Source organism: Ruditapes philippinarum, unplaced genomic scaffold (assembly GCF_026571515.1).
Source record: "Ruditapes philippinarum isolate M1 unplaced genomic scaffold, ASM2657151v2 ctg535_1_1_1_1, whole genome shotgun sequence".
NCBI lineage: Eukaryota > Metazoa > Mollusca > Bivalvia > Venerida > Veneridae > Ruditapes > Ruditapes philippinarum.
In genome coordinates, this window is record NW_026852088.1 from 115430 (window position 1) to 127436 (window position 12007).

The following is a 12007-nucleotide window of genomic DNA, read 5'->3' on the forward strand; positions in this document are numbered from 1 at the left end:
ATCAGTGAATGCTTTGAATAAATTGTTCGCTAGTAAATCGAACACAGTACTAATAAACCTGGGAGAAAGTTTGGAATTTATTGTATATCCCAGTAGAAACTGGATCTCTATGCCGTGCATAGATGATTTTCATGATAATAGAAGTCAAGAAGGTCAGATCATAATGATCGAGTGATACCTTTTATTTCTATTAAAATATGTGAAGCATTTATATCAATTTGGAGGAAAAAATATATAAAATCCCGTTCTTATTTGTACATCTACCATGGACTTTAAAATACTGTCAGAAGCTCAGTTTTTTTGTTATTTTAATTTATATTTTAACGGAATTTCATACACGAGTAGACAGATAGAGTGACACTGGTATAATATAATAATAATGCTGATGATAATAATAATAAACTTCAAATGTGAAACAATTAAATACCCCGCTAGCGGTGCACAAATACGTCCCATTTCCCCCCACCGAGTGCCTCAAATTTTACCGAAAGTCACGTGACATGTGCAACCGATACCAGACTAACGGTAAATCACGTTAAGATGTGAAGAAATTTCTGTTATAAACTGATATTAATCAGCAACTTTTTAATTGGTCAGATGTCACTGGGTCATAAAATGTTGTTAGTGTATGTTACCGCAACTTGTGACCCTCTCTGGTGCGATATTTGTGTATTATGTAATTATTTAGCGTGAAACGTAGGGGTCCGAGAGAGAACAGCCAATTTATGACACTTCGTTTGATGCGGATCGGACTAACTTTGAATCGGCATAACTTTTTTAATAATCAAGCAATTAACATGCGGTTTAAAGCACATGAAAGGGAATTCATTTACGGAGGGAACCGTGTCAGGGATTTTTGTTTGCTCAATCAGCGACTTAATTATCTTTAATTACGTAATATGTATGGTGAAAAAAGTCGCATAAAATGTTTGACGTTACGTAATATTTTTTTGAGAAAAGATAGACAAAATTTGAGACACGGTTCCCCAGATATTATAAGTATGTTTATTTTCCAAAAGTTTGATGACAAAAAAATATCAAATGACTTTGATATGACGATTTAAAATTTTAGGATTTTTATTAAAAATCAATCATTTACAAAGACTTTTTTTTCAAATATGTTATTTTTTATGATGATCAACGACATTTAATGCATAAAGATTAAATAAATAACAATTATTACTAAAATAAGTTGGTTTAAATGACATTTATGTGATTACCACGGAAAGTGTCTGTTGTCACCTAAGATTATGTTTATGATATATTTTATATGTGGTCGATTATAATAAACGTAAACGTTTGTATTAAGGACTATAAGTCCAGTTTAATGTTTCAAGGCTAAGCCTTGTTGTACTGACCAGATGAGGTACAGTACCTAACCTAGCTAACAATGTCAAAGTCAGCTTATAATATTGTATATACCATGCAATAAGTATGAAAGATAGTAACTCATAACTTATAGATGAACTGTTAACTTAGATTACCGTAAATACCCATCCTATTGTACATACTCAATACATAGAATAAATTTCAATTGATATTTGTAATTTATAAACATTCATTGTGCTCTGTATACATCTTAAAGTAAACTTACTTTTTTAACTCAGTTAATTATTTTCATAAATAAACGTACGGTGTGCCTGTTTTGCTAAAAAAATATGTTGCGCTAAAAAATCTCCTTCACACATTTTAGTCATACCAGTCATTTCCGTAGCATTGTGCTAAAAAGACAAACTCATCACAGTGATTACCTCCCTTGGCAGAATTTTAACTGCACTGCACTGATAAAGGGAGATCACTGCGTATGTTCCAAGGGAGGTTGCTGAAAAGATCTCCGTTGTCTATTTTAGTCATACCATCCAATGTCGTTATTTGTGATCTGTTTTATATTCTAGATGTAATCATTTATAAATAATAGTTTATTTCCAGAATAAGTATTTTTATACGCATGAACAAATAGAATGAAACTTTTTTTTCAAGTATTTTATTTGATTGTCGTAAACATCAACAACAAATTGCCAAAAAATTGCCAAGCCAGAGCTGAGAGCGCCATACTCGCGAATTGGGCTAAATTGGTCCTTTGCACAGTAATTTAATGCACTTTGAATTTAAACAATTTTGGTTTCCTGGCCTTCCATTTAACCCAGTTCTATCGGAGCATTAACTTCCTTAGTAGGTCTTGTCCCGACTCTCCAGCAAATTGCCTGTCTATTTTCTGGGTCAGTAAGTTTTGTTTATTTTAGATTTGTACACTTATGTTACACTGCTGATTAACTCACAGGATATCTGTTGGATCCGTAAATTTTATATGTCAGTGTAAAATTGCTGTAACAAAATGTTGAAATTATTAGGAAATACTGTAACAAACTTGAACTGTAAATTTGTATGTCATTAAACTGAAATTTCAGCCTACTGTAAAGGAGGGAAACAAGAGCAAAGCTCCAGATAAGCATCGTTTTATCATTAAAACGAAATGATTTTCACCAAAAACAGATTTATTTCAAATTCTGTCATTCAAAAATGAATTTGTTTTCATATTGGGCAATTTATATTCCGATAAATTCGCTGAAATAACACAAACAGTTTTCCGTAATATTTACTGTGGTATATTTTGTCAAGAGACATAAAATACTACAACACTGCTAATGCACAGTTTCTCAAGTGCTAAGCGTGATCTCCCTTCCAGAAAGAAAATGTGAAAACTAGGTCAGAACGAGCGAAAAAAATAAACAGCATATATATTTTATGCTAAATATTGTAAAAAGAACAGAGCAATAGGAAATTGTGCTTGGAATTGAGTCAGAGTTGATGGCAAATGTCATCGTTTCTAGTCAGGAAAAAAGGTGAAACATAGTGGACTTAAATTTAATGATTACAGAAAAGTTACTTCAGTTACTTCATACATACTTTGACTGAAAAAACTTTCTGTTTTCTGTTATCATGGTAACGTTATGTCTCAATTCCATGACTCAAAGAAAACTGAGCCTTCCTTTGCAGATGGTGTAGTTGCTTATCTGATACTTAATATGAGAATTGATCAAACAGTTCTTGGCCCGATGTACTTTCGGTAGTCAGAGAACCCAACTTATGGTCTTACTATCAATATAATCGCCCACAACATCAATGCACTTTGCCCACCTGTGCTCCAACTTGTTTAACCCTTCAAAATAGAACTCTCTATTTTGGTCCTCAAAGAACTCATTGACGGCCTCCATGACACCTTCATTGCTTCCAAAACGTCTACCACGAAGCTTGGTTTTTAGTTTCGGAGACAGGTAGAAGTTAAAGGGGGGTCAAGTCCGGCGAACAGGGTCGGCAAAATCTCAGAAAATTGTACTTGTCCACGGACAAGTAACTTACAAAATTTACTTGTCCGTACTCAATGTTTACTTGTCCGTATTTATATTTAATATTTACTGCAAATGTCAATAAAGAAGAGCAATATGATCATGAACTTGTTTTCAATTTATTAAACATTCTGTGCCATATGTTTAATAATATAATATATTATGATTATAATATAGTTTATATTTATAAAATATTAACGGCAGTAGATTTAAGTAGAACGGCAGTGATTGACAAATTGGGTATATTTTACTGCAAGGAGCATTGGTCTTTTGCCAGCACTTTTTCAGTTTTTCCTTGTGTCACTTGCACCCAAATTGGTCTATAAATATGTCTACATTTTTTGCACTCTAGTACCATTTCTTATTTATTCACTCCTTATTCTATTCATCTATATAATATTCATTTGAATCCTGTTAAACAAAATCATATGTACTCTTGAGTTAGATTTGTCAAATTGATGACATCTGGCTTTTTTTAACGATATAGGATTATCACGGAACATAATATCATATACATATATTATATACGCTTGGTTGCAGCAGATGAGTTGTGAAAACTTTGACATCAGTATCATCGGCAACGAAATCTGACATGTATAATTTAACACCAGTATTAGACAGCATAGAGCTAATTATAAGACAAAACAAAGGCATTTTCACTAGAAATCTTTCCATGAAATAAATTATAAAAGGACTTTGTCGACATAAATTCAAGCAGTCAAATTGCTGATATGATTCAACTAATTTTGCGTAAATATTCCCGAATGACCTGTAAAAGTTATATTTAATTTTTATACAACACAGCGGTATTTCAAAGACAATTGTTGCAATATGATCTTAAAGATTGTGCAATACTTGTCACCATGCTGTATCTGCTATCTAAACAATAAATGCACTTCAAAAGACCACAACTTCCAAGTCAATTTTATGGCAGAATCCCCGTTGCTACCGAAAATATTTTATTGCAGTGGCCAAGTCGACAGTCATTAACCAAAACAAACATGCACCCCACATAGTGACCTTAATATGTTCTATAATTAGTTAATTGTCGCGCGCATGCAGTAACTGCATGACGTAAGGAAAACCCCAAGCCTGGTTGGTCGCTATTTATGTAAACACTTTAAATAGTAACACCCTAATGCACAGAATGCCCTCATGAATGATCAATCTTTATGACATCATACTTTACATGCTAGTTTTTGTATTAAATGTGTGATTTTCCTTCTGATTTAGATCTATTAGAAAAGAACTAGATTTTTTCTTCAGAATTCCTCTTTTAGCCGCTGAAATTTACTTGTCCACGGACAAGTAAACTGCAGAATTTTACTTGCCCGGACCTACAATTGTACGACTCGGGCAACTCGGACAATTGATTTTGCCGGCCCTGGCGAATATTGGGGATGGGGAAGAATTTCGAAGTTGCAGTCAGTTGCAGCAGCCATCGCAACTTTGGATGTGTGAGCTGGCTCATTGTCGTGGAGAAGCAGAATGCTTTGAGTCAGTTTGCCCCTCCTTTCACGTGTGATTTCTTGACACGGACGTCTCAATTCGTCTGCATAGTACGTTTATGGTACGACCTTGCTCAAGATAGTCAATCATGATTATCCACTCACTAACCCAAAAAATTGAAGCCATCATCTTCCCTGCTGATGGCAACCTCTTGAATTTCTTCAGGAGGGGTGAGTCAGGGTACCTCCACTGCATGCTCTGTTTTTTATCCCCCGCCGATGGAATCGGGAGGGGGATATAGTTTTGGCGTTGTCCGTCCTTCCGTCCGTCCGTCTGTCCGTCCATCCATCCGTCCGTCCGAATTTCGTTTCTGGAGTAGTTCTCTGCAACTAATGGCTGGAATTCAACGAAACTTTATGGGAATGTTGATCAGCATGTGAAGTTGTGCACCTGGGTATTTTCGTCTGGATATTTTTAGTATTTTTAGAGTTATTGCCCTTGACTTAGTAAAACGTCCGAATTTCGTTTCCGGAGTAGTTCTCTGCAACTAATGGCTGGAATTCAACGAAACTTTATGGGAATGTTCATCAGCATGTGAAGTTGTGCACCTGGGTATTTTCTTCTGGATATTTTTAGTATTTTTATTGCCCTTGACTTAGTAAAATTTTGTAATTTTCAACTTGTGTCGCATGTAACTCAAAAAGTATTTGACCTAGAGTCATGAAACTTTACAGGAATGTTGATCAGTATGTGTAGTTGTGTACCTGGGTATTTTCGTCTGGATATTTTTAGCATTTTTAGAGTTATTGCCCTTGACTTAGTAAAATTTTTGTAATTTTCAACTTGTGTCGCATGTAACTCAAAAAGTGTTTGACCTAGAGTCATGAAACTTTACAGGAATGTTGATCAGTATGTGTAGTTGTGCACCTGGGTATTTTCGTCCGGATTATTTTTACTTTTTTTAGAGTTATTGCCCTTGACTTAGTAAAATTTTGCAATTTTCAACTTGTGTCACATGTAACTCAAAAAGTATTTGACCTAAAGTCATGATACTTTACAGGAATGTTGATCAGCATGATTGTGTAGTTGTGCACCTGGGTATTTTCGTCTGGATTTATTTAGTATTTTTAGAGTTATTGCCCTTGACTTAGAAAATGTTTGCAATTTTCAACATGTGTCGCATGTAACTCAAAAAGGATTTGACATAGAGTCATTTAACCTTATTGGAAAGTTGCTCAGCATATTTAGTTTGTTCCTGGGGTTTCGCTTGTGGATTTATCCAGTATTTGTAGAGTTATTTCCCTTGACTTAGTAAAAACTGTTTCATTATGTTGTTATTTGATCCTTGAGTGCTTGAGTTAGAATCGACCATCTTTACAGGAATAATGATCAACATCACTAAATTACGAATAATGAAGTCTGGAGATTAAGATGTTTTTACATCTAGGTGAGCTATTGTGATCCCCCACCGTCCGTCGTCATGCGTTGTCAGCAATTTCTTTAAACAACATCTCCTCAGAAACAAATGACTGCACAGCAACCAAACTTTACAGGAATGATCCTAGGGTGGTCCCCTGCCAAAGTTGATCAAATGGTTCCGGTCTGTTGCATAGCCTTATGTCTTCAGTTGTTGTGTTAATAATAACCAGTACTCGGCGGGGGATATAAATTCAACGAATTTGCTTGTTTATTCTGTATCGGAGTGATGGACCCATGTTTCATCCTGAGTTACGATCGGGTAGATATAATAAGGTTCATCCTCGTAGCTAGACAAAAGTTATCTTGAAATGTCAAGCCTGGTCGGTTTCTGGTCGTCGGTCAACTGTCTGGGGACCCATCGACATGCCATAGACATCAGTCAGAATTGCCTAAACTGATCCAAAGCTTATACCCACTTCCCTAGCAATGCTTTGCAGGTCTCACCTTCTGCCGCACATGACCAGATCATGCACAGCTTCGGCAGTTCCATCGTTGGTGGCCTTTTTTGGCCGCCCAGGCCTCTCATCATCTCTGCTCTCCCTGCCCCTCTTAAATTCAGCAGCCCATTTTTTCACAGTGCTATACGAAGGGTCCTCTTTACCAAGTGTATCCATGAAGTCTTCATGGATTTCCTTTGGGGACATCCCTTACTTACAGAGTTACTCCCTTTCTTACAGAGGTACTTAATGAAAGCTCTGATTTCAACTTTCTCCATTTGGTCTAAATGACACACCCCTCTACAGATCAAAGTGTGTTTTGTGTTACTTAATCTGTGTAAAACCGCATGTAACTCGATCAGTAATCTTAAATAAGATATCGGTATCAATGTATTGTATGTAAATGTCAGTGTCTTGGTTAGAAGTATATCGGCCGAGAACTTTTGATCATACCTGGTAATATACATGAAATATGACCCTCCAACAAAAACAATCTAAAAAACTAGTTGAAAATTAAAAAGCATTTTTCTCAATTTCCATCTGGTTTCCAGAATACTAAAGACCTTGTATAATATTAACAATTGAACGGTGAATTAAAGCTGGCATAATATTATACTTTGCAATGTTTATGAATTGTGCAAATCACAAACAACTCCTTGATCCCTTAATAAAATCATTCAAGCATCTTGATTGGCTTATGATAGGCAGCTCTTCATTTTTCTAAAGTTTGATCTTTAGATAAAACTTTTTTGAGCCTGTGGAGGCATGCAGCTTTACAAGTGTCAAGAGCTGGTTTTATTTTAATAGACTATTTGCTTCAATTATAATTTTGGTGAAAAGTATCCCCATAATTATGCTCCCTGAAAAATTTCTGGGGAGCATATAGTTGCCGGGTTGTCCGTCTGTCTGTCCAGGCGCACAAGAGGACACTTGTTGGGTACCTCCGGCGCACAGGAGGACACTTGGGTAATTCTATTCATTCCGTCAGTATTGTTGGGTACTTTTGTTTCTTAATTGGGTACTTTTAAACAAAAGAAGTACCCAATAAATGTCCATTCGAAGGAACGTCCGTCTGTACGTACATATGTCCCGAATTCTTGTCCGGCCCATAATTTTGTTATTTGAAGTCGGATTTAACAACTATTTCACAGAAATGATCACCATATTGAGACAACACCATATTGAGACGACGTGTCGCGCACAACATTTGGGTCGCTGCCTTGAAGGTCAAGGTCACAGCATGACCTTGTAGCAAAATCTTAACTGGCCCATAACTTCTTTATTTGAAATCGGATTTTACAAATATTTCACAGACATGATCACCATATTGAGACGACATGGAGCCTGCAACATTTTGGTCGCTACTTTGAATGTCAAGGTCACAGCATGACCTTGCAGAAAAATTTTGTCTGGCACATAACTTCGATATTTAAAGTCGGATTTTAAAACTTTTTCACAGAAATGGTCACCATATTGAGACGATGTGTCGCGCGCAACATTTGGATAGCTATCTTGAAGGTCAAGGTCACAGCATGACCTCGAAGAAAAATCGTGTCCGGCCCATAACTTTGTTATTTGAAGTCGGATTTTACAACTATTTCACAGACATGATCACCATATTGAGACGACGTGTCACATGCAACAATTGGGTCGCTACCTTTGTCAATGTCACAGCATGACCTTGTAGTAAAATCGTGTCCGACCTATAACTTTGTTATTTGAAGTCTGATTTTACAACTATTTCACAGAAATGATCAACATATTGAGATGACATGTTGCGCGCAAGTCGGTAGATAGATCTCATTGAGTAGAAGTGCAGTGCAAAGAACAGTAACTCTGACTTGCCTAAGTTTGGAATTATCAAACTTTGTCTGGGACATAACTCTGAAACTACAAAAGATATACTTTTCTGTGTCCAAAACCTAGTCGGGGAGTATCACCCGGTTCACCCGGTTCTCGGGTTTTCAGTATTTTAAATTTTTTGTTTGCTTTGACTTTTTGCATTTCAGACCTCACACAAGTTATTTAGCAGTTATTTAATGATCATCTTGTGAATCCAATGCTAATTTTGAAATATGAACTATATTGGTTAAATCTAGAAATTTTCACCTTATTTTAATTACAGATGAAAGGAGTACAGTATTACATAAAGTAAATCCATTAAGTGTTAGGTGGCTGAAGTTTGGATGAAACAGATGTCCTTTACTTGGTCAGCTGTATCTGATGATGGGAACCTGCACACTGGACATGCTGGGAACCAGAGTGGGGGAAAACGGACCAAAACATCCCATTACAATGATATACTACAAAATTTGCCAACAACTGCTGGACAGGCAGTGTCTAATTGGGACATTGATGGAGGCCTTGCTGCTGACTTTGATGGTTCCCTGTCAGGGCTTGGAACTGAGCTAGGATCAACCACTTATAACATGAGGTAATAAGGCTGTATTTGTTTCCAATATTTTTAGAAGAAATGTTAGCTTGTGCTCTTAAAGGGACTCTACTGAGGTTTAATGACATGATAGATATGGAAATCTTTTTTTGAGATTTGACATTTGTGTACCATTTGACCAAAATACCTGTGTGCAAAAATTTGAGATCATTTCCTTGCTCCATTTTGCCATAATAATCATTATACTGTGCAAAATGACCCACAGATCACTCAAATCTGGCTAAGAATCACACAAAAAATTGATATTCTATTTAATTCTGAGTATGGTACATTTCTTTAATATCCCGAATGTCCATTATAAAAATGGATATTTTGGATATAAATGTACTCAGAAGTACAAGTGTAAGAATTTCAAATTTAATGTTTTCACTCTTTTTGATGTCAGTAATTTTGTGCCAGCTTATTTCGTTGCAAGATTTTTTATAAATGTTTGGAACTTTTCACTAAGGCGTTTAAAATAAAGCAAAAATGTTTGGGCAATTTGGGAAAACCTTTTTTTGGGGTAAAAAATACTCTAAAAAATTTTTTTTTCTAAATTTCCCAAAAATTTGGCGTCAATGTTTTCAAACCCAAGGGAAGTAAACCCATAGGTTTAACCCAAAATTCCCTTTAAAAGGTTTAAAAATTAAATTTAAGGGGAAGGGAATGAAAAAGAATAATAGAGCCTTAAATGAGGGGGGGTGTGGGCCTTTTTTTAATGCCCCCAACCCTTAGAAACTTTGGGGAAAGGGGGGTTAGATTTTTGCCCTTTTAACCGGGTTTGTCATACTGGTTTTGGGCAGAGCACAAAAAGTGGGGAAAGTGGGGGGATTTTTTCCCTTGGGATACAATTTTTTGTAATTTAAAAAAAAGCACATTTAATTGGAAATTTATTTTAATTTCCTTTATCCCGGGAAATTTTTTCTAAAAGGGAATATGTATATTAGTTGCATTTTCTGGTTCAGTGAATTTTCACAAGTTAATGTGTCATATATGTCTTGAGTATATATGTGTAAGCATCTACTGTCATCTTTCATTTTTAACATGTTGGCCACAAACAAGAATATGTTCAATTCTCTTCAGTATTTCATTGAAATATGTTTCAATTCTCTTTCAGTATTTCAAATACTGTTACCCCATAAAGTAAAGGAAAATATTTTCTTTAACAGTGACAATCATATCGATGAAATTAACAATATTCAGTATTTGTAAATTACGTATATTTCAGTTTGTGAGTGATATTCAATGAATTAAAAATTTGTTGTTTATTTTATATTTCAGTGAGGCTCTTTTAGCTCTGCCAGTTTTTAAACAGGAGAATTTAGACAATGGGTTTGTATATTTGAATTTAGAATGATTATTGTTTTATTAATTAAGGAAGAATAACTATAATTATCTGAAGATAAGTATGACCACATGAAAGAAATAAATAAAATAAAAACTTTCTATAATGTATATAAATTTTGCTACTTCACAATTGTCTTGTTAGTTAAACAAGAGAACTTACTTTACTGTCTACTATCAGTAATACATCTCTTCTTCTGAAGCTTCTTAATTGCTTTTAAAAAGAAGTTTTATTCCCTATCAATAAAGGTAAAAGGCGGAATATTGAAATTTCATTTTCCATTTGATCCATATCATAGAATTGGATTGTCTATTTATAATAAAACTTACATATAGTGGATATTTGTTTAGTTTGTATGTAAGATTGAAATATATTTAACAGAGTGAATACCAAATTTTATATTTTTACAAGTGGCACAGCCACAACTTGCCAAGTGAAAATATTAGAGCTGGAATTCACAAGTGCTATCTCGGTTTTCAAATCACCACCAGGGTCTGTAAATACTATGCAGACCTATTCCTTGTACGTAACTACTTCTTACCATTGTAATGCACAGGTGTGTTATTAAACAATGGCCTAGTGTGATTGTAGGAAGGACACTTTGAGAAAAAAAAATGTTGTTATTATTATCTCCTAAGAATGGCGTTTAGTATAAGAGCTGTTTTGTTTGACTACTCAATTTTGTTGTCTTTTAACAAATTCACACAATTTTCACACATATTCTGACGAACTAAGAAGTTTCCATTGAGTGAATATGCTTGTTATCTATTATTTAGGTTCCAGTACATATTGGGGGCTGCAACATCACCTGCAGTAAAAGTAAATGAAGAAACACTCACATATCTTAACCAGGGTAAGAGGATTTAAATTATAATTGCAAAATATTTAAGGTTGATTTTAAATGTACAGGTTGATAATATTGTCTTTGTATATTTTAATATTAATCATCTTGGGTTAAAACTAAGTCTCCAGGTTAGGGCTAAGGAAATGTTAACATAAATATGGCTGCAGGCTGGGTGTGAATGAGCCTGCTTGTGAATGGCAGTGATAAATGTAATCTTTCATACTCGTGATCGAACATCAGCTCCCTAGTTAGATAATAGAAAAGATAAAATCATAGAGAAATTTAGTTCTCTCACAAAGTTATCTGAGCATGAGATGAAAAGAAGCTGTTATCTCCATTTAGGTCCAGTACATCAGGGTCATTTTAGTGTTTAATTGTAACGTGGAATTAATTCGTCATGTCTATTTAAACAGGTCAGTCTTATGAGATAAAGTTGAAGAAACTGGGAGATCTCTCCGATTATGAGGGACAATTTCTGAGGGTGAGCTTATTTATCTATCATTGTAACAAAGTATAATGTAATGCAATATGAAGTATAATTTCTAATTCAGCCCCTGATTTGTGTGTTTGTGTAAACAACTCACCTGCAAACAAAGGTGCCATTGTAATTGGTTTTTTGTTGTTTTTTTTGTGTGTTTTTTTGTTTTGTTTTTGTTTTTGTTTTGTTTGTTTTTT

The 12007-nt window shown here is 34.9% G+C and overlaps 1 protein-coding gene across 1 annotated transcript in view; it reads left to right on the plus strand.

Moving 5' to 3' along the window:
* The first annotated feature begins 1975 nt into the window (after nt 1–1975).
* Nucleotides 1976–12007, plus strand: part of LOC132748834 (transcription factor CP2-like) — a 30836-nt gene continuing 20804 nt past the window's right edge. Inside the window, exons 1-5 of the mRNA XM_060738486.1 lie at nt 1976–2087; nt 8838–9146; nt 10425–10475; nt 11265–11341; nt 11746–11813. Coding sequence (XP_060594469.1) covers nt 8899–9146; nt 10425–10475; nt 11265–11341; nt 11746–11813 — 444 coding nt within the window. The 5' untranslated portion in view covers nt 1976–2087; nt 8838–8898. The remainder of the gene's footprint in view (nt 2088–8837; nt 9147–10424; nt 10476–11264; nt 11342–11745; nt 11814–12007) is intronic.